Genomic DNA, 24,244 nt, shown 5'->3' with positions numbered 1-24,244 from the left:
ATTGGTCAGGGGTCTGAATACTTTTGCAAGGCACTGTATGTGTGTGTGTATATATATATATATATATATATATATATATATATATATATATATATATATATATATATATATATATATGTACTGTATAAAATGTTTTAGAATGGGGTTACATTTCTTTTAAAAAAAAATTTTCACCCCATGATAGTAAATTATCTTTTTTAAAAGTGGGGTACAGTGATTTTTCATTTTTCAGATTTCACTTGTATAGTACTGTTGGTAGGTCAATAAAAGTGTTTGTGTAGTTTTAACATATATGTTTGTATAAAAAACAACTCTGAAGTTGACACCTCTATGGACACTCGGAGCGGCGGCTAATTTATGCGTGACGTCACACCAGGACAAGCTTGTCATCCCGCCCGCTGCTTTCCTGCATTACCGCATACCAAAACCGCTCAGCAAAAAACAACGTACCGAGGGGGAGATACCATGGTAAATAGGTGTGTAATATGTGATTGCTCCAACACAGCAGGGCCACTGGTATCTCTCCACGGGTTTCCTAAAGAGCCGGTACAATGCCAGCAATGGGTGAAGTTTGTGAGGAGGAGCAGGGATTGGGATGCTAAACCTCAGCAGATGCATCTGCAGCACCCACCTTACCAAAGACAGCTTTATTAATTTAACAATGTTCAAGATGGGTGCTGTTAAAAAAGTTAAGTAAGGATGCAGTACCATCCATTTATCTGGATGGTACCTGCAGGACAGCAGCATCTTCTAGTAAAAAAAAGTAAAATCAATGGGACTCGAGAGGCTGCCAGGAAAAGAGAGGTACAGAGGGTAAGGGCATAATCCTATCATTTCATTCTAGTTATCTCTTACTGTTTGATGAAAATATGTATAAAGTGACACAATTATATAGCCAACAACCTCCCATGTACATTATTTAAGCGGTAAAGCCCGTCGATGCGGGCTCTACTGTGTGGTAGATGACCGCAACTGGAATTATGCGTCCTGAGCCGTTTACTGTATATGTAAGAATTATTATATTGATTTGTTCGGAGAAAGTTGTGCAGTATGTCCAAAAAAGGAGACCTCTGGTTCTCGTGTTTTCATAAGTTGACAGGTATTACTGTACTTGTTTTGTTAAAATGCGGCTGATCTGTTGCCACGGAGATCCGATGCACTCTGTCTATTGCTCGGCTTTTAAAAAGCCTACAGTGAAGAAACAAGAGACTGGCTATTTTGTACAGAGTTCCTAAGCTAGGAGAACACACCTTGTTTTGTTCTTTGTGTCTTGAAACAAAGACATTAGAGTCTATTCTTTTTTGTTTATTTGTTTATGTTTAAAGGGTGTCAGCCGACAGAGTGACCTTTTGAACCTTTGCAAAAAGGCATAGCCTACACAGACAGTGAAGGTTAGCGGGTTGTGTGTGTGTGTTTGTGTAATTGATTGTACCATTATGTAAAGTGTGTTGTTACCTCAAGTAACTGCTGAACATCATATTATAAAAAAAAAAATGTAACAGCGACTGAAACTTTCAGAATACTTCAGGGTCTATGTCTTGTTTTTACTGTGAACCTGAACAATAAACGCTCAAATTTTTTGCAGTATGCCTCCTTGTCTTCTGAATAAGGATGCTTGGCACAAGCTTTTCACTAAAAGCAGGCATGAAAATACTGCCAAGAAACAAATTCAGATTAACCCTTTGAGTTGTATGATCAGTGACTCCTGTTTGGTCCCAGGGAGTACGGACATGCCAGTATGTTCTGCAACTTTAAACTCGAATTAATGAGCTACAACTTCAGATAACTAGATATTGTAACACTAGGTTTGTGTAATACCTTTTATTGGTCTCTTGCGCCCTCTGTCAGATATTGACTGAATTAGGTACAATAAACCATCACAAAAATGTCAGCGATGTCTATACTGGTGCAAATCGCTATGTGAGCAAGAAGTCTTAGAAATAATACTGAATTCAGATTCCGATTTAAAAATTCAAATACATATAATTCTTCCACTGAATCGGATGTCAGTGAAGACATAAGTGAAGAATATTTACCATCAACATCATGTGACAGATGTCTAGGGAAGAGGCGGTGCCAAGCTCTGTGCGTTGCTCCATGCTTCCAGGAGTATCATACGCTGAAGAATTATACACTCTCACTGCCTCCGCCCTCCCATCCTGTTTACCCGGATATGATTTATTCGTGTCTCTCTCTCTCACTGTCTCCCTCTAGTTCAGCCCTTTTTTTGTTAGAATGTGTTGTGGTTGTTCCACCCTGTTGTTTATTGTCTACCCGTTATTTTTTTTTTTTAGTCAAAACCTTTCCCTATAACAAAATAAAAAAAATATATTTATTTGTTTTATTTATTTAAGGTAAAAATGATGCTGTAATAAAGCAACCGCTTGCAGAAGACAAAAAATAAAAAATGCCAGCAGGTCCAGTAGAGATAACAGTCTTGTATTTAAAAAAAAAAAAGAATATTGTAGGTTATATTCAAAATTAAAACATACTGTAAAAGGCAGTCAGAGTGACTGCTTTGGAGGTTCTAGGTGTGCGGGTTTATAACTTCCTTATTTTCACGATCCTGCCTTTCAGACGCCATCAGGGTATTTAATAAATGTATTTAGGAAAAGTCATAAACAGTCAACCGCATAACTTTGACATGCAGAGTAATTTAAATTTGAAAACCGTTAAAATGACTGCGGTTCTAGCGTTAACTAAGTTTTATACTCCAAAGTAACATTTCAACTTGTCAGCAGTCAAAAGCAATAGTGTGTATATTATTGGTTTTGGTGTACTATTTAAACGCTCTTGGGTATGTTGATGTAGCTAAAGCTACATTATTTGGTGACCTTTCTGTAATTTTTTTTCCCCACAACTCACCTGTGAAATGTACTAAAAGTCACTGTGCCAAAATCATAGCCTTACCCCTGATTACAGCATTCCTGCCCTGTAGCTAAGAAATAATGCATATGACATTGCATATTCAGTCACCATTAATATAATAATCTGTATTGTGACTAATGTAATGTACACGTCCTTGTTTGCTGCATTTACGCATGCTCCAACACGATCGCTTCTTTCTACTGTAACCGACTGCACTCAACACACACCTTTATCGTATCTTATGCAATAAGTACAGTAACAACAGCGTAGCAAAAAATAAGATTGCATTATTAACGTTTTCAAATTTCCCAGCTCAATCTCTTATGTTGACTTCCGGGAATGCAGTGTTTACGTCATTGTTTACATTCCCGACAAGCTCTTCGTCTCAATGTAGGCTTCCTTTTGAGCCACATATGTGAACGCACTTAGGCCGCCTAAAACCTCAACTGTGAACAGAAATTTTTAGGCCGCCCAGAGATGGCCCAAGGCCGTCTCAGTAAGTGTGAACAGGGTGTAAGTAAGATGTGTGGTTTAAATATGTTGTATATACAGTATGAGCACCACTACCATAAATATGCACACAATTGTTATTATTTTGATAATATACATTTTGTCTCTGTCTTTTGCAGGAGTGTGTTTTTGAAGACCTGACTGCCAAGCAAGGTATTTTCCACAATTTGGAGAGTCACGTTGGTGAAGATGTCATCCTCAGCAGCTCAACCTCCTGTCTCCTACCCACAGATGTGTTCTTACAAGTGACACACAAAAAGCGTTGCATTGTGTCACACCCTGTGAGTGCATTTTTAATAACATTACAGTACTAGGGGATATAAAGATAGATGGACACTTTGTGCTGCTTTTGCGATTCCTAACCAAATTTTAAAAGCCAGTCGTCAAGAGGTGTTATGCATCCTACTGAAAATACTAATGCTGCTGTAGCTCTACATTCGTCTGTGAAGGAATGGTATCTGTAGTAATGGGTTAATGCAGCATTTAAAGTAAGGTAATCTGCTACATCATCTTCAATAGCCTGTTGTGGTTGTCCTATTTATTGCTCTTGGACTTCCGTCTTTCATTGAGTGAAGTTGCCAATGGGCATTTGTACTCATTGTAAGCTCTTGAAGCTCCTGTCAGGGAATAGTAGTGTCAAAATGATCTGGGAAGAAGAGAATACAGGCTCCTCTGTCACTTTTGGGTCCGGTTGGCCAGAACTGTTACTTTCAGACAGGTAAGCCCTGGAAGAGGTTAACAGTAGTTTGAATCAATATGGAAATCATCCAAACAGTATGCTTCCTATTTGAGGCATGTTTTTCAAACCAGTCAGTTTGTAAATATGTATTCATAAATATCTGAATGCACTACTGTGCATGAAACACACACTGCTTTAATAATACTTGAGCATAAAACCTGAATACAACTTTTGAAACTTCTTTGTTATATGATTTAGCTTTCTGCATACAATGGGAATCGAACCATATTTGCCCTTCAAACGACGAAATAATGCTAGAGGCCTGAACCATTCCCACACCCTGTTTTGTGTTTGTTTATTGTTTTCAATATGCCCTTTGATTGAATGCTTTAGCTCTTCGTTCTCATATTATATTTGTAAATATTGATTCGCTTGGAGGCAGGTACTGTGTAAAGGAAATAATGCAAAACCATGCTGCCATCGCTTAGGACTGACCTACTGTAACTTGCTGCCTGGTGTTTGCTGGGACATGAAGTGGCTGTGGCTCGTTACTATCAGGGATTGAAATGGATTTGCAGTACCGTAGGTGTGTATCTGGAGAACGGCCAGCAGTCATAAATGAGCATTCACATCCTCTGTAACCATAAAGCCTGAAACTGAGACTGCAGAGCACAGAATAACTTAACAATAAGTGTATCATCTGGTTCTTGGGAAGACATTAGGACCTCTGTTTAAGCAATGCCATTCACAGATGACGGCTTTGCTGTTAGGGCTGTATTGTACATCAGATTGAATTATTAAGAGCACTGAGACCAATTTATCAATCTTTACTGTTTTATTTAGAAGTTGAACTGTGTTCAGGGAATATTTATATGTTGTGGCAATAGTTAGAACAGACACAAATAGGGTATTAATGCATACACATGTAATATAATAAAGAAAAAAGTGGTAAACTACTCAATGTTCCCAAAAACACTTAGCAAACACTATTTATTTTCTTAAACAATATGTATATTTCTAAGTATTAGAGAGTGTTTTACAGTGATGTTATTGCATTTATCGCTTTTCTTAACTTAATCAAAAGCAAAACAAATAATTTGTAAAATTATTCATAATGATATAGATAAATAGTCATATACATTGTTACTGTATCAATGTATTATTCCTTGGTAAAACAAAAAATAAATATTAAAACAACAAAAATACATGGGCAGCAGCCCTGCAACATAGACTTCTTTTACCAGTTTAATGCGCCTCAAAAACTAACAAGGACAACATACATTATTTAAGTTTAAACCCTGAGGACCCATGTAGTCCGGTTGTACCTGAGCATGGGGTCAAAGGTACATTTAGAATAAGTTGTTGTCTGTATGTTACCAGTGCATACATTTTTATAAATGAGAGGATTAGAGTGGAAAATGGAGCAGCTTTTATGTGGGCTATTCATTTGTCACATGATCCATTTGAAAAAAGTCACGAAAAGCCCTTGCTTTTTGTACTATTAAACTATAAAATGTACACAGTACATACTTGTGTGGTACCAGTAGTCTTGCAGAACGGTCATTGACTTTGACATTTGTGTGCTTAGAACCCGGTTAGAATAACTGCTTTAGTCATCATCTTACTGTAATAGGAATACCATTTTTTAGTATTCTGACCTACTGAATTTCAAGCATACCCAACAGTTTAATAGCCTGTCCTGTTTAAACAAAGACAAACAAAAAAACAGAGGAATTTAAAGCTATTCCAGAATGTGTATTTACAGTATAAGGGAGTGTATCTATCAATCGGTGTGTTAATGCTTTTATACAAATGGAAACATTGGAATATAGGTGTGTTTTTGTCTCACGTTTATGTGGCATGTCGTGTGTGTGTGTGTGTGTTTTTGCGTATGTGTGTTGTGTGTGTTTGTGCGTATGTGTGTTGTGTGTGTGTGTGTGTTTTGGGTAAGCTGTGGTGTAATAATTTGAACTTTTTTGGGAGATACATGCCAGTTATGTTATCCTAACGAAAGGGGATTATTCATATTTTTCTTTCTACCATAATGCATGCAATACCTCCCTTTTGTTTGAATCAGAATTCAATACTTTCTTTTCAAAGCTATGGGTGACTGCCAAAGTAGTACTTAGAGGAAAGATTATAGCTAGAAAAAAAAAGCCAAATGTTAGAAAATAATATCAAGCATTTAGACGGTATCTCTTTCCCTCTTCTACCAATGATATTCACAGGCATTTACAAGTTTCAAATCTGTATAAACCTGAATTTAATCCTGACATAACCCAAATAAAAAATGCCATGCTCTCTAAACATGATTCTAAAACACTAGACAATCCACTTACAAGTGAAGAGCTGCAAAAAGCTGTGTTTGGCATGCCTCATGGAATATCCCCTGGCCAGCATGGATATCCAGTGGAATCTTATAAGCACTTTTGGTCTGTTATCTGCCTTTTTTAAAAATGGGTTATCATGTCTCACTGTGTGTAGGCCGGGATAACCACAGCTGAAACCTAGAGATTAGTATAGGGGATTCTAATCCCACTCGAAGTTTGTTTGAGTGTGTAGCACAGAAGGTTCCTGGAGCAGGACTCTCCTTTTAGTGGAGGTAGCATTTGGACAATGTTTTGGCCAGCTTTTGTTGTATTAGTTGTGTTTTTACTGTATTTTGTTTTACATTATTGTAAATAAATCCTGAGCACATGCGTGGCATGTTGACCACACCCTCCAGTTTCTCTTGTATGTCAGCGGACACTCTCACCTCTATTACACTCTCCTAAAAGCCATTGTTGTAGATCTAGAAAGATGGAATTCCCTTCTTATCTTGCTGATGGGACTGGTGGCTGCAGTTCAGATTAATATATTACCAAAATGTAACTATTTACCATGATTCCAGTTTAGCCGAAAACTCAGTGGTTTAATACCCACAATCGAACCATTAATAAATGTTACTGGAAACATAAGAAACCCAGGATTAAGTTATCTACACTTGAAAGATGCAAGTCCAAAGGTGTTTAGCAGCCCCCGATTGTTTTAAATACTTTACTGCTTTTCAACTAAATAATTTACAAAATAGCTGCATCCCCAAGATGGAGTTCCCACAGCTTGAGTGGATTTGGAAGATTCAGAAAGTGGGTCACCACATGTTAGTGACCTATTTTTAAATCACGATATTCAAAAACATCCTTGTTTCATTCAGAGCTCATAAAATTACAAAGCTCAATCTGCACCCATATCAACGCTGTTCTGTTTGAGTTTATTCCCTGGATGGAAAAGGCTGTTTCTCATCTAAACCAAGTTTCTGCCTTGAGAGGCTGCAGGAAAGATTTGGCCTTCATAAAAACGCCTACTTTCAGACACCCAGACATGCCGATACTGTTCAGGAGAAGAGATAGACAGTTATGTATCCTTGGCTGTGACATCCCTGCCACACCTGCACTATGTTAACATGGTGACCTCTCAAGCCCTGCAAGAGCTAGGGGCTTGTATGGCCACGACTGGTCAAAGTGTGCATGTGACAACAATATCCCAAGCACTCCACAAATCTGGCTTGTATGGTAGGGTGGCAAGAAGGAAGCCATTACTCAAGAAAGCCCACCTTGAATCCCATTTGAAGTATGCAAAAAAACTCTCAGGAGATTCTGTAGCCATGTGGCTAAAAGTTTTGTGGTCTGACAAAACTAAAGTGGAAATTTTTGGCCTAAATGCAAAGCGTTATGTTTGGTGCAAATCCAACACAGCGCATCACCCAAAGAACACCATCCCTACTGTGAAGCATGGTGATGGCAGCATCATGTTATGGGGATGTTTCTCATTGGCAGGGCTGGGGCACTTGTCAGGATAGAAGGGAAAATGAATGGAGCAAAGTACAGAGAAGTCCTTAAGGAAAACCTGCTGCCCTCTGCAAGAAAGTTGAAACTGGGACGGAAGTTCACCTTTCAGCATGACAATGACCCAAAGCTGCACTGGAGTAGCAAAGAAACAAAAAGGTAAATGTCCTTGAGTGATCCAGTCACAGCCCCGACCTAAATCCAATCGAAAATTTATGGCATGACTTGAAGATTGCTGTCCATCAACGCTCTCCAAGGAACTTGACAGAGCTTGAATAGTTTTGTAAAGAAGAATGGTCAGATATTGCCAAATCTAGGTGTGCAAAGTTGGTAGAGACCTATCCCAACAGACTCACACACACACACACACACACACACAGTCAACCCTCTTTATACCGCCAGGTAAGGGCCATGGGAAAAAACGGGCAATAAGCGGTGGTGGTGTTACAGCGAGGGCCAACAAAAACCACACACACACCCTTCTGTGTTTGCCATAAATTCAAATGTTTAAATGTTTTAGTTGTACAATTACAGTATCTCTAGGCCATTTTAATAAAACATTAATCTTTTTTTAAACTACAGTACTAGTTCTTAACACAACAGTAGGTCTACTTGTAATGTTTTATCATCTTTTCCCATCTGTATGAAACATACATGGTTACTTTTGAGGAACAGTTTATACTTAAATAAATAAATAAATAAATAAAACTCTCATTTAGTTATTATTTAAAGGATTATTTAAAGGATAGTTCCTGGTATACTGTATTAAGAGTACTGTAATAATAATAGTGGTCTGTTTCAATTACAGGGTTTTACTGTGAAATAATTAAATGGGCTTTTAAATCTTCCATGTTCTTACTTTCTCAAGTGGAATGAAGAACAAGAAAACGAGAGTGCAACATTTAAGTGACTAGTTTTTTAAATTGGTGTTAATACGAAGAGTGATTGTAATAAGCCAGTAAGTTGATTTTTATGTTTAACAGTGTATTCTATTAGTTTAAGTTTGTACCATGGCAGTACATTTACAACTCTAGCCTAAGTCTTAACTAAATTAAACTAAAATAAAATAGCACTGAATTAAATAAATGACTTGTTAGTTTACAGTTTATACAAAAAACGGGCCAACATATCCAACACAAATTGGTTGTAGTACTGCTGCTAATTTACAGTAATGCATGGCACAGTATTTTATATATTATATTAAAAGACTTGCTTTGGCTAACTTCAGATTACAAGTAAACATTTTCATTTATTGTCAAACTGTTAAATTAAAGTTGCCTGTAAAATGTTAGGCGTCATTAGTAAATGCTTGCAAAAAATAGCATTAATACCAAATGTTACTTTTAGTTGTATTCACTACAGTTGCATATTATAGCTAGCTGGTGATTAATGATTAATCGATTAATTAATTGTCCAGATGGGGGTGATTAATCGATTAAAAGAAAATGCTATGATTAAAACCCCTACTTTTAATCGTAATGATCTGTATGAGAATTGCTCTGAATCAGTATGTCCACATACACCAAGCTTCCTCTGGTTTCTGCATCTGGTGTATTTTAAAGAACTCATTTCCATGTGTCTTGTCTTCTACCAAAAGAAAAAGACAAGTATACTATTAAAATATACTGGTCCTTTAGATTAACCTTTCCAGTTAAATTCTGGCCTTGGGAGGTCATATGGAAAAGGTCATCTAGAAAAGAAACTTGTTTGTTTAACTCTTTGTTTAACTCGCAATAATCAGTAACCGATCTCCTGAGTAGGTTTAGTTTCTCATGTAGTGATTCATCAGAAGCTAAACGTATCCTATCCCATTATAGAAATAAATCACGGGATCAGTGGGAACCTTCTGCCCCTTCTCCACTGGCACATCCGACCCGTGAGGCCTCGGTACGGTATGGGTACGGGTGGTTCTCCACTGGGTATTGAGCCGAGTGAGAACCAAACCATGAAACTCCGGTCTCACAAGACATCTGAATTTGGCTGCAAGCCAAGCCAGACCAGGGGCGGGGTTAAGGATTTTCATCATTACGTTGTATCAGTCAGTACACTCCAGAAAGACAAACAACAAACATGGCACCGAGTGTATTGAGAGAAAAGTACAGCCTTGGGACGCTGAGGAAGTGTAGCCTCTAGTTTCGCTGTGGGCAGATAGAAGTGTTACTTCAGGAAGATCTGGAGTCGTGTGTCAGAAATGAGAAAGTTTATGCCTGAATTTCTGACGATTTGAAGCAAATGGACATAAACCGCGGGTACGGTACACTGAACTCACACACTCAAAAACACAAAATTCGACCAAATTTCTCATCCTTGACTTTTATTATATTAATGGAAAGAAAAAAAATCTCCAAATCATATTTTTAAAACCTTCTTTTTCCCCCTTCAACAGAACTAATTGAACTTTAGTAATTCAATATAATCCATAAAATTTGTGTATTTAAAGAAATTCCTAAATACACCCACCCCTCGCTATATCGCCCCTCGCTCTATTGCAGATTCGGATATATCGTGGTTGGCTCCCAATTTTAACTGTCTAACTGTGTTTGCCTTTGCTGCAATATACATATATAGGCACTTAGAATTACTGTTCGTTTCATTTCGTACTGCACGTCACAAACAGCAACATACAAAACAATCAAAGCAATAATATCGTACTGTTATCAGATACACATGCATTGCACAATAACACAAAGCAAATGATACTTGCTGAAGTGGTTTTTATTTTAGGCAACGAGGTGCTCACGTGTGGCAGCAATGCATAGCAAAAGCTTTGAAAATATGGCCCAATCTGGCTGTACACAGAATATTGACTAAAGTTTTGAATCATAAGGGTGACTTACATTTTAGGCAGGAATGGCAAAAACTATTAGAAGCTTAGGCTGAAATTCAGGGGAGGGATTGATTGCTCTCCCATTTAGTGTTCTTGAATAATTGCCTCATTAGATCACTTTCTCATATGTTATATCAATCTCAGATAAAACTCAGCTTGGTGTTGCTGTCGCAATTCAGTAGTAATCCTATACTCCCCCTCCCCAACTTCCACCTGAATGCAGGCAGTCCCCTTGATGGGGGGGTGTGGCTTCATCACGGGCCACCCTGCTGACCCTGGCATCGCCAGATCAGTTCCTGTTTTCAGAGGGCGGTGGCTGCTGCTTCTCCCATTAAAAGGTGGGACCAGAGTCCAAAAAGTCTATAATCATCACTTTCACCATACCCATACAAGCAGCCATGATCCCCACATTGAATATTTATTGTAACTTTAGTGACTATCTACTTGGCAGCCTAGGTAAGTTTGCGTCCCTGTTATAGAAACTTCCACACATCTACCATTCTTTAAATATTTTACATACCAAGCACAAAGACCCCCGATAATATCCCTGACTTAAATATTGTTTACTCCTCGCTATTCTGCTTCTCTGTGCCCTCTGCCAGTTAGCATTAGACCCTCAGTAGACCTCCTTTAGATATTACAGGAAATGTCATTTGACATTGTTTGACTAACTGTATTTTCAGGGTAGGAGTTTAAAGTTGACATTCTGAGAGGAAGTGAGTGGCATGTTCTGTGGGGTCAGAATGGTCTTATTGTACAATAATACTTCACTAAATACTACTTAATGTATATGATGTTGAAAAACAGCTCTTCCTCTTTTTATTATGTTGGTGTGTTCTTCCTTCTTCTCAGAACATGACAAACAACTTTGTAAGAAAAGGTCTCCTGTGACCTTTAATATGCTTCTGTGCTTTTGTTGTACATTGGCAGATCCTAAGATGTTGTAGTATTGTATTGTAATTATTACTACTGTATATATTATGCATCATATATATTATGCATCATCATGTCATCACTTTTTGTTTAAGCCTAAGACTCTTATACTTCAGAGTCATTTTTCCCCACACAGTATTTAGTTACAAATGCTTATTCATCATTAAATGTGTAGGGAAACGATTATAGGTTAGACACAAATAAATTAAATACATCTTTTAATAAGATTTTAGTTGGACATATTGTATTGTAGACTTTTACATTCTTTTGCGATCTGTTGACTGACAGGTTTGAAAATTCTACACACACAATCCCTTTGGCATTGTAACAGGGTTATGATTGTGCTATACCGGCATAGATTGTGCAGTTTCGTGCTGTGTGAATGAGTATTTGTGTGTGAAAGGGGTTAGGATTGAGGTGCATTGGAGAGTGGTTTCATTGTCCTTCGACCTCATGTGCACAAAATTCACACATTTAAAACAAATGTATGGAAACATTTCAAACAGATTCTTCCACATCGAGTACAGTACTTACTAGTTACTAAATACTTTTTTTCAAAAATGTGGAGAGACTGGTAAACTTAGTTTTGTGTGAGCTGGATTCTTATTTGTTTCTCATGTTATCTCAAATCAACAGATAAAGAGGTTTGTGGAGCAGAGTTTAATGCAAGGAGTTCAAAACCTGTTAAAAGGAACATTCCATTATCAGCCTATTCACTCTACAAACAACTGTCATAAGGAAATAGACACCCTGCCTTAATCATTTATGACAAGCTAATGACTCAGTACATTTACATTGCACAAGTATTTGGAATACTAGAATATTCTAAATGTTTTGTGTACTGCAAGCGGAATTCTCTTATTCCTTTCATATTCTGCATTTACATGGTGAATGGAATATTCCTTTTATGCCATTAATGCATGCGTACTTTGCTTCCCACTGCAAACCAAAAGAGTGCAGATTGTAGAATAGTTTGTTGTTTATTGTAAAGAGTTGGTGGTGTAGATATATATTTCTGTTTTTATTTTCTGATATTTTTAGATTGTGTAGATGCTTGTGTTTCTTAATTCAGTGCAATCTGTTCACACAGACATGCCCGCTTATGTCTTTATTAATATGACAATGAGACAGATTGAAGATGGGTTGCCCCTGTTTAGCCAACAGGGCCTACAGTAAACGAATGTACAGTAGAATAATAACCATAGTAAATAAATAAATAAATAAAGCAAATAGCGTGTGTGTGTGTGTGTGTACTGTATATACAAAGTCGGACATCTAGAAAGGGGGCGGAGCTGTGGTACACCAAGTCATCGACCTGGAAGGGAAACGATGCGGCAACCTCGGATTGGAGACGAAACGGTTGCAGTCGCTAACTGTGACTGACGGTGCATAAGGGGACGTAGCGAGTTGATCTATTTTTGTATGGTTAAGCTGAAACCAGAAAGGTGTACTGTGAAATTACTGTGAGTGTTTTGTTTGTTTCTTCGTGTCTAAAAATCTACTTGTTTGTTACTATTAGACGGCTAACATGATCCGGAGGTGTCGCTACAGGCCAGCACTAAACCCAGACAACACTGCACCATTGTACACGGATGAATTGTATTTCACCACAAGCACTATAGCACTCACTCTGGACTTGCGAACTTGTGTGTCTTTGTGTGTGTTCTACTGTGTTTGTTCATTTTGAACTGTGTATTATTATTTCGGTCCTTCAACCCGTTGTTTTGGAACAGTGAAATACACATTGCTGTGTATTGCTTGGGATTATTCTTTGTGGTCGCCCACCAGACCAGGATTTACAAAATAAAACCTGTTTGGATCGTGAACTTTGTTGTCTGTATATTCTTTTATACTCAAAGAACATTTTATATTGTATATTGATATACAGCACCCCGATAATATTCATGAGTGGCTGTTTAGAAATTTTGAAAAATAAATAAATAGATAATATGTATGTGATGGCTAATATATTATGGCATGCTAATAGAATTATATTCCTTGCGTAAGGGAGGCAGCACCTGTGTTGAAAACTGGAAAAAAGTGGACGGCAAAGAAAGCTGTGGAAGATTCTAAGGCTGCCCTTCAGATCGGAGATATTATGGGGCAAGTTCAGCATGGAAAAGGAGGTTTTGGTCTCCGTTCAGCTCCTCCTACATGGCACAAGGCAACCCCAGCTCAACGGAGGAAGCTGGTAGTCAATTAGGTGCAAAAGCAGGAGGAGGGGATCAGGTGTGTTAAGGCCGTTTCCCAGGCCAAGCAGGGAGATTGGATGAGATGGAAGTGTGTGGAACAACGCAAGATTGGCTGGTAAGACCTATGGACAATGGAACAGGCAGGAACAGTTTCCTCATCAGATCAGCATATGATGTTCTCCCATCACCACAGAACCTAAATCTCTGGGTGGGTGAGGATCCCTCATGTCCTTTGTGTTCATCACCTGCAACATTAAGGCACATTTTGCCAGGATGTAAGGTGGGTCTTAGCCAAGGACGGTTTACTTGGCGCCATGACCAGATGCTGCGATGTTTGGCCTTGGCATTGGAAGACAAGTGTAACCTGTAAGCGTAACCAGTAAGTTGCCACCAATTCCATCAAAGCATTACACACAAAAGACAATATTCCTCCATCCAGTAGAGCAACCACCAAGAAAAGGTGTTAAACCAGGCCTCGCCCAGGACAGCTGGAAGCTGCTAGAGAATGGAAGATGCTGGCAGATGTTGGTCAACAGCTTATTTTTCCACCTGAGATTGCCAACACTAACCTTCGACCAGACATTGTCTTGTGGTCTGGATTAGCATGGCTTGTTCATCTGGTAGAGTTAACAGTGGGAAGATGCTGTGGATGAGGCGTATGAGAGGAAGAAACTTGTGGATGTTGGGTTCAGTGGCCAAGAGTTGCGTCAAACAGTGAAGAACTTACCAGAAGCAGCAGAAAGGAGCAGCAACTGGCTGTGGTTGAGACGGAAAGATGCTGGATGGGGATCACAAGCACAACATAAAGAAAGCAATGCTGATATACAGGTAAATAAGCTGGGCTGAGTTGAGTGGGGGATGGAGGGGGGTGATGCTGGGACACCAGAATCACTGTTGAGCCCTCTTGAGGTGTCGTGGGCAGACGGTTGACATGCTGATGCGCTGGGGAGAGCACTGGGTTGATCCCCGGAGCCAGCATCGCAGTCGTTGTGTGTGCTGATGCGCTGGGGAGGCAAAATGAGCTGATCCCTGGAGCCATCATTACACTTCAGCAATCAACACCAGACAGAAGGATATCTACATCATCAGGTGGAAAACAATGCAAATGCATGGAGACCCAGATGGAACACATTATTTTACTGCAACGCTACGTCTTATTTGTGCTTAGCTTGGCGAAAGCCAAGTTCAAATCAGCATGAAGTTTAACATCTACTCTCATGTAATGGAAATCTTCAGTCTCATCAGTCAGCTGGTCAGGGTAACTTTCTTGTTCAAACCCGATGTCCACCACACCGGTGTGAAAGTGCACCCCTTTCGTAATAAATACTATGAGATAGCAGGGAGGGGGTGAAAATCCTTCCCTGCTAAAACATGTGAGAATGCACATTTGGGTGTTATTGGGCTAATTGTTTAATTGTTTTATGGTTTAGTAATCCCCTGCACCTGGTGGTAATTGTAAATTAGAGCCAGGTGCAGGGTATTTAAGAGAGACAGTCAGTTAGCTCGGGGCTGCTGAGTGAAAGGAACAGAAAGTGTGCTCTGGTTCCGAGCAGTTGTACTAAGGTACCGTGTTCAACTGTGTGGTTTTTGTGTTTGGGTACCGGTAAACAGCTTAGCTGTCCAGGATAGTAGTTAGGGAGTCCTGACTGTATAGTTAGTGCTCCAAGAAGGAGCTAGGTGTTTGTTTGTTTTGTTTAATTTTTTATTTTTGTGTTTATTAAAAGTGCACGTCAGCGCTGAAAAAAAATCAATTTCTGTTTCCTAGGTCTGTTCTTAAAGGGGCAACGAACTGTGAAAGTGCGAGGATCTTTCACAATAGATACAGTACTTCAGTAAACAATATTGAAGTTTCTTATTAAAACGTATTTGATAATCTGTTAGTTGTAACAAAATATATGCAGAAGGCCGTTGATACTGTGATGAAAGTACTTTGATCACTGCAATAGCTTTATTTTTGGATATATCCTGTAATGTACCTTAGAAGCACCACATTTATGTATATAGCTACTGGTTTACAACTTTCTTAAACTTTTTTTTTTTAACTTCAAATGTCATTATTCCCTGTATAAAAGTCTGGTTTTTTGTAGGTTAAGGGTATTTGGTACATTGGTCCAAAAAAAAATAAAAAAATAAAATCATGGATGTGGTTTGTGGATACTAGTAGCTATTATGAAAGGTTCTGTAAAGATGTCTCTGTTTTTGTTTGCTTTCTTATAGCAAAACAGTGTAGAAATGTAATTGCTTCTGTGGAATCATCATATTTGTATTTGATGATATCGTAGACAGAAATGCATTTCATTTAATTAGGTTTTGAATCTTGACAAAAGGCTTTAGCACTGCATCCAAAGGGGCAATTAAACAATTAGCCTAATAACACCCAAATGTGCATTCTCACATGTTTTAGCAGGGAAGGATTTTCACCCCCTCCCTGCTATCTCACACTATACAGAAGAAATGTACTTATCCTGCTGATATTCAAACATTCTCTGGACCATGAAGAGCTGAATTTCTTTTGGCTCTATCTTCCAGTATACTATGCAACTTTGTTGTCTTTCCGGTATGTGAAAGATCCTCGCACTCTCACGGTTCTTTGCCCCTTTAAGAACAGACCCAGGAAACAGAAATTGATTTTTTTTTTTCAGCGCTGATGCGCACTTTTAATAAACACAAAATTAAACAAAACAAACAAACACCTAGCTCCTTCTTGGAGCACTAACTATACAGTCAAGATTCCCTAACTACTATCCTGGACAGCTAAGCTGTTTACCGGTACCCAAACACAAAAACCACACAGTTGAACACGGTACCTTACTACGACTGCTCGGAACCAGAGCACACTTTCTATTCCTTTCATTCAGCAGACCTGAGCTAACTGACTGTCTCTCTTAAATACCCTGCACCTGGCTCTAATTTACAATTACCACCAGGTGCAGGGGATTACTAAACCATAAAACAATTAAACAATTAGCCCAATAACACCCAAATGTGCATTCTCACATGTTTTTAGCAGGGAAGGATTTTCACCCCCTCCCTGCTCTCTCACAATATACTGTTCCTTTTTGTTTTGTAATTATTGCTACTTACTAGCTATATACAGCGCTACACTTAATAAAACATTACAACACCTAGTTTTTTATACACTGATTATCAATATTGTAATGATTCAAAAGTTGTATGACTAAACACACTTACAGCAATACAAATGTGGGAAAAGCTTGCAAAGAGGAAAATGTACGATATGTGCTTGTTTCTTCTACTTTTAAAATGTTAAACTCAATGTTTTTTCCATTGTCTCCGCTTACATTGCATGATGTTCATATGTTAAAGGCACACTGCTGCGCTGAAGCTCTGTCTCATGGTATGCACTTTTGCATGCTACACGGGGTCAATTACTGTGCTTTTAAAACTTTACATGTCGACGATGAACTTGATCCACAGTTCTCTCAAATCCCCCTTCATGATGTTTTGCACCATTCTGTTAAATCCTTCTGCACATCTCTGTTTCTAGCCATCAAGCTGTTTTACTGTCCTTTGGGTTATGCTTCATAGTCAGAATATGCCGTTTACATGGCTTTATATTCCACTAGTGTTCCGCATACTAGTGGAATATGCCACCTTCAATATTACGAATATGCAGAGGTGGAATATTCCTCTTCATATTCTGAATATGCTGTTTACATGGCAGAATATATATTCGGATTATTCAGTACTCTGAATACTAGTGGAATATTACTGGCGATGTAAACACACTGACTGTAAGCTGTATATATTTCTTAGCCAATATTGACAATTGAAAACAGACACCTATTTATTTAGATAGCTCAGACTACTGGTATGACCACGCTGTTGTCTTGCATGAAACAATGCCAGTGGATAGCTGTGGCAAAGTGCCCGCCCCTGTGTGTATTTTGTGTTGTGTGTTAATGTTGGTGTATAGTCATTGGTACACGGGATATAAACGGGTCTGTGTAACATGAGTGTTTAAAATGTATATTTGTATTTAGGCATGAGGATTGCACAGCACTTCTCGTGCAAGTTAAACGTAATAATATGTGAGCATGGGGAATTGCACTTTATTAATTCACCTGCAGTTGTACCGCGACTCCAGTTGAATGATTGAGTAGCAATCGAGTCTCGGTACAGCTGCATAAAAGCTGCATGTTTTCACTCATTCGGGGTTGTGTGTTTGGAGAGTGGATAACGGGATTGGAGACAGAGGTAATAATAAGAAGAATAAGAAGAATAATCGTTAAAAAGCAGCTCGCCGTGTTTTGTCTGTATAGTCCATTTTGTTTGTCTGTTTGTTTTGGCTACCAGTGCCATGTCCTGTGTTTTTTGTTTGTTACAACCTTTTTATTTATTTATTTTTTATTTTATTTTTTAATTTTTATTATTTTTTGGTGGAGCTGAGCAAATGGTCTCGCTCAGCATTTAATAAATAAACAGAACAGAAAATAAAAAGGTTGTAACAAACAAAAACAAAGGACACGGCACCGGTAGCCAAAACAAACAGACAAACAAAACGGCCTATACAGACAAAACACGGTGAGCTGCTTTTTAATTATTATTATTATTATTATTATTATTATTATTATTATTATTATTATTATTATTATTATAATCTCGTCTCCAATCCCGTTCTCCACTCACCGAACACACAACCCCGAGTGAGTGAAAACATGCTGCTTTTATGCAGCTGTACCGAGACTCGATTGTTACGCAATCATTCAATTGGAGTCACAGTACAACTGCAGGTGAATTAATAAAGTGCAATTCTCCGTGCTCACATATTATTACGTTTTACTTGCATGTGAAGTGCTGTGCAATCCTCGTGCCTAAATACATATATACATTTTAAACACTCGTGTTACACAGACCCGTTTATATTCCGTGTCTATATAGACACACATTTGCTATTTGTTATGCTGCTGTTTGTAAAGATTAGCACACAATCATAAAATCTATGTTAACTGAAGAAACTTATTTTCCAATGTCTTCAGCAAACCAAGAAGTTTCGAATGGAACTCCTTCTAAATAGTGTGCTTGTGTCCCCATTCCTAGGTGAACCCCCCCTATTATGTGAAGCTAGTTGAGCTGGTGCCTCATCCAGAGACTGATGCCGCAGTGATGGAGGGGACCTACTCACTGATGAAGGAGGTCGGGCAGTCCCCAGTGAGATTAAGACGGGAGATTGACGGCTTTGCCCTCAATCGCATACAGTATGCAATCATTGCTGAGGCCTGGAGGCTTGTCAAGGTAGGTGACGAGTTGACAGAAAGGTTGAAGCTGGTGAATGCTTTATAAAGAATTAGAAAATGTCTTCAGAAATGTATGCGTCCTGGTACTTCGTTCTCTGAGCCAGTGGTTCTCAAACTTTTTGATCAAGTTTGAAAACAGCCTAATGACTTTTAAACTAGAATAAATAACCTAGTGGTAAGATCATCTATCTTTTCCTAATAATTGTTATTGACAATTAGCTTAATGTCCTTCCAAAGAAAATATTTCCTTATTTCTTGTTAAAATAAAAACACTCTAACATGTTTAGGTTCAGGTATTGGGTATATTATATGTATCAAAGAAAGTGAATGAGGGCAATACTTCCTTCAAAACCTGGTAGAAGCGCAGCTGCGTGGTTCACAGGGGAATCATGCAGTGCAGGTTTGTGTCCTGGCTGTGTGAAGTAGGCCGGTCTTCGCTGGGGACTCAGAAAGGAGCATCCTATTGGCTCTTGTGGTCTTGTAGATTAAGCTGCTACCCACCAGATGCGATGCGGCAAGCAAAGCTGGGCAGCGCTGCAACAAAATGATAGAACCTGTGTAAAGGGATCAGAGTGCCCTGGACTGGATGGCATCTAGAAAGGTGGCGGAGCTACGGCACATCAAGTCATCAACCTGGAAGGGAAGCAATGTGGCAACCGCTGATTGGAGGAGAAGCTGTTGCAGTCGCTAACCAAGGCGGCGTGACTGATGGTATATAAGGGGACATAGTGAGGTGCTCTGTTGCTTTGTATGGTTAAAACGCTGAACCGGAAGGACAAACTATTGTTATTGTGAGTGTTTTGTTTGTTTGTTGTTATTAGATGGCCAACACGATCCGGAGCAGTCGCTACAGGCCAGCACTAAACCCGGACAACACTGCACTTAATAAATAAATTGTATTTTCACCATGTGCACTACAGCACTCACTTTTGTCTTCTGAACGTGTTTGTGTTTACTGTGTGTGTTTTAAATACCGTGTTTATTTTTTCAAGGCTGAACCCATGGATTTAACTGAGCAGTACACATCATTGTGTATTGCCAGTTCTCATTATTCTTTACTGTTGTCATCAGACTTTGGATTAGAAATAAACTACCATTTCAACAGTACTTTGTTGTTTGTCATCACCTCTACAGCTGTGCACTGCAAACCACTTTGCCACAAACCTCTTTCACACCACAGCGACACGGGAGCAATACCAGGGTGACACTGGAGCGACGCTCAATAAATAGGATTGAGTCCTATTTTTTTCCATTTGTCGAGTGACAAGAAGGGAATTGACCAATCAGAGAACAGCTTTAATACACGTGGGCCAGCAGAAAATTAGTTTTTGGGAAAATTAGTTTTTGTTTACAAGAATAAAAGACAAGTGTATTTGCCTGATTTGTGGTGTGGGATTTGCAGTTGGAAAAAATAGCAATGTTGAGAGGCGCTATGCAACAGTACATAAAGATTTTGAAAAAAACATTTCCTGCAGGAAGCAATCTCAGAGTCAAAAAAGTAAGTGAACTAATGCCGACTTTGCAGAAACAGCAGTCATTTTTTACCGAACCCCTGAAAAAAGCAAATGCTGTAACATTTAAAAAAAGATTTAAAAAAGAAAATAGTCAGAAATAGTGTCATCCATAACTGATGTGCAACTGGGAGCTAACATTGTAGCAAGGAGAGTATCGGCATTATCCAAAGATGTCTGTGAACAGGCTGATTTATGTTGTTGTCTGTGGTTTTCAATAGTGTGATAAATCTGTTGACTCGAGCGACACTGCTCAGCTGGATGTATTTGTTTGAATGGTGTTTGACATTATTGCAATTAAAAGGTAAAACCAGAGGGGTAGATATCTATAATGAGGTTAAAAATGATTTTGCTAGAAAGAACATAGCGCTCAAAAAGCTTATGTCAGTAACAACGGATGGAGCTCCCGCAAAGACTGGATGTCACGTGGGCTTAATAGTGTGCTGCAAGACAGACCCCGATTTCCTCAACTACCACCGTATTTTACATCAACAGAGTAATGGGATTTGATCATGTTCTGACTCCTGTTGTAAAAATAGTTAACTCAATTCGAGCTAGAGCCCTTCAACACCGTCAGTTTCAAACACTACTCAATGAAGTTTCCGCTGAGTATGGTGATCTTTTGCTTCACTCTGAAGTAAGGTGGCTTAGCAGAGGGAGAGTACTGCGCCAGTTTCTTTCTCTTGTGTCAGAAATTACAACTTTCTTGGATTGAAGAAACAAACGTTGTGCACAGTTGACAGTGTATTGGCTGCTTGACTTGGCATTTTTAACGATGTCACAGAGAAATGAAACAGCCTGAACTGTGAAATGTAATTTAAAGAAAAAAAACAATTGCAGACAAGATGATTAGTGCTGCGAAGGCTTTTAAATCAAAGTTGCAGAATTAAAAATCCAGAATTTTCCGTTTGTGCAACAAATGAGAGGGAAATGAAGCCGTTCAGAACATTTGGACCCCTGTAAATACTGTGATCTCCTCACCAGAATCAGCAAATACTGCGATCTCCTGACCAGAACCAGCAAATACTGCGATCTCCTGACCAGAACCAGCAAATACTGCGATCTCCTGACCAGAACCAGCAAATACTGCGATCCCCTGACCAGAACCAGTAAATACTGCGATCTCCTGACCAGAACCAGTAAATACTGCGATCTCCTGACCAGAACCATTAAATACTGCGATCTCCTGACTAGAACCAGCAAATACTGCAATCTCCTGACCAGAACCATTAAATACTGCGATCTCCTGACTAGAACCAGCAAATACTGCGATCTCCTGACCAGAACCATTAAATACTGCGATCTCCTGACCAGAACCATTAAATACTGCGATCTCCTGACCAGAACCATTAAATACTGCGATCTCCTGACCAGAACCAGCAAATACTGCGATCTCCTGACCAGAACCAGTAAATACTGCGATCTCCTGACCAGAACCAGTAAATACTGCGATCTCCTGACCAGAACCAGCAAATACTGCGATCCCCTGACCAGAACCAGTAAATACTGCGATCTCCTGACCAGAACCATTAAATACTGCGATCTCCTGACCAGAACCAGTAAATACTGCGATCTCCTGACCAGAACCAGTAAATACTGCGATCTCCTGACCAGAACCATTAAATACTGCGATCTCCTGACTAGAACCAGCAAATACTGCAATCTCCTGACCAGAACCATTAAATACTGCGATCTCCTGACTAGAACCAGCAAATACTGCAATCTCCTGACCAGAACCAGTAAATACTGCAATCTCCTGACCAGAACCAGCAAATACTGCGATCTCCTGACCAGAACCAGCAAATACTGCGATCCCCTGACCAGAACCAGTAAATAATGCGATCCCCTGACCAGACTTAGGCAAGAATTTGATGACAGATTTCATGATTTTCAGCAGCTGGAATCCCTATATGAATGTGGATGTACGTGACATTTCTGAACAAGTGGGGTCAATGTTTAATCTGGATTGTGTTGCACTGGAAATGGACAGTCTTAATCTTCAAAAAGATGTTCAGTTGAAAGCAAGATACCGAGTGTCTGACTTCTGGACTTTAGTGGACAAGGACATGCACAGAAATCTCTGCACAGCAACAAAGAAAGTGGTGTCCTTATTTGGTTCCAGTTATCTATGTGAATCTGCCTTTTTAGACACGAACTTTTCAAATCAAAATTTCAAACTTTCCTGAGTGACGAGCATCTGAATGAGTCCAACAGGGTTGCACTTTCTAATTACAAGCCAGATCTTGTTGGCTGGTAGACAGCATCCAGTGTCAAGTCTCACATTGAAATCTATGTTAGAATAACATTTTTCTTTATTTTTAGCTTTGAGGAGTGGCTCACAAATGTATTTGCAAAGCAGATGTAGCTCTTCATAGTAAAAAAGGTTGGAGACCCCTGCCATATATGTTGAAATACCGTCAGAGAAGGCACTCATTCGTCAACATGATGTTGAAATTATATGTGCCTTGATCATATGTCTTGATTATAGTTTTGTCAATAGCAATTTTTAATAGTTGTATAGATCTGGTAGTTTTCAAACCTTTCGCATCGCCTAGTTGTTGATTCTGCTGTGTATGGTCATGTTGCTATGAAAGTATCTTGTCGCCCAATGAAAATTCGCATTGCGTCTGGGGTGTGGCAACCTTTAGGGAGGCAAAACCGGCAGGGACTGTTTCTCCTCGTTGTGCTACAGCGAACTCTGAATTTTAGGATTCAAGACTATTTTGGATGTACTGGCTGTAATTATTTTGTCAGATTCAAAGTATTAATTTGAGTTCATTAAAAAAAAAAAATTAAAAATGGAAATAATAAATGGAAAAGGGTTTCATGAACTTCAAACTATTACTTACTAGTTAATAATTAATAAATCTGGCTTTTAAAAAGTCCTTAATAAAACATTCCTTAAAACAAACCTTAAAGTTTGTGAATAAGGCTCAAATTTTCAGTCTGCGAGCTGATTACAGCAGAATGCCAAGAGGCTGCTTTCAAGGTAAATTACATTTTGTTAATATTTTTTTTTTTCACTTGCAATGCAAACAATTGAAAATAGAGATTTAAAAAGCTATGTTAACAGTAATATTTGTCCGTATGAGAAAATCCTAGTATGTTGAACTTCATTGTCCCTAACCTGTGTTATTCTTTCTATGTTGCAGTGTATGAGTTGAGGAACAGAAGGACCTCTGAACTTGTCAGCAGTAATCTTGATAGAGTTATTTCAGAAAACCGCTGATGATTATAATCTACTCTGCGTCTCAGTGATAATGTCTGAACTTCACATACTTTAAGTTCCAATATGTGTAATAATTAAGCACTGATAGACTTTGATCTTGCAAGAAAGACATGCTGTTTTTGAGTTCAGCTTATGTGAACCCTGACCGTTTATCTTATTTATTCCACTGTGTTTTGTCACATCAGCCTGACAGTGGGTTTACCACAATGTATTTGATTAAAACAATTTAAAACAGAATAGCAAGGTATAAAATACAATAGAGCAATTGAAAAATTTCAGAACTTCAGAAGTACTAGAATCAACCATAACTATTAAACTGTAAACTCAATAGTGCTATATTTTAAAATAATAAAATGTGCAGCGAAGTGTGAAGATGGTGGGAGGGGGGGGTGAGAAACCTGCAGGTCTTCATT

At 38.8% G+C, this 24,244-nt stretch overlaps 1 protein-coding gene across 1 annotated transcript in view; it reads left to right on the top strand.

Annotated features, from left to right (window-relative positions):
* The window catches only part of cryl1 (crystallin, lambda 1), an 89,971-nt gene that overhangs the window by 41,144 nt on the left and 24,583 nt on the right, over positions 1 to 24,244 (top strand). Inside the window, exons 4-5 of the mRNA XM_041258807.1 lie at positions 3,498 to 3,659; positions 18,895 to 19,089. Of these exons, the coding sequence (XP_041114741.1) occupies positions 3,498 to 3,659; positions 18,895 to 19,089 (357 nt within the window). The remainder of the gene's footprint in view (positions 1 to 3,497; positions 3,660 to 18,894; positions 19,090 to 24,244) is intronic.

The sequence above is a fragment of the Polyodon spathula genome, chromosome 9, assembly GCF_017654505.1.
Source record: "Polyodon spathula isolate WHYD16114869_AA chromosome 9, ASM1765450v1, whole genome shotgun sequence".
Lineage (NCBI taxonomy): Eukaryota > Metazoa > Chordata > Actinopteri > Acipenseriformes > Polyodontidae > Polyodon > Polyodon spathula.
The sequence above is the reverse complement of the archived record's forward strand: the minus strand, read 5'-3'. Positions and strand labels throughout refer to the sequence as shown.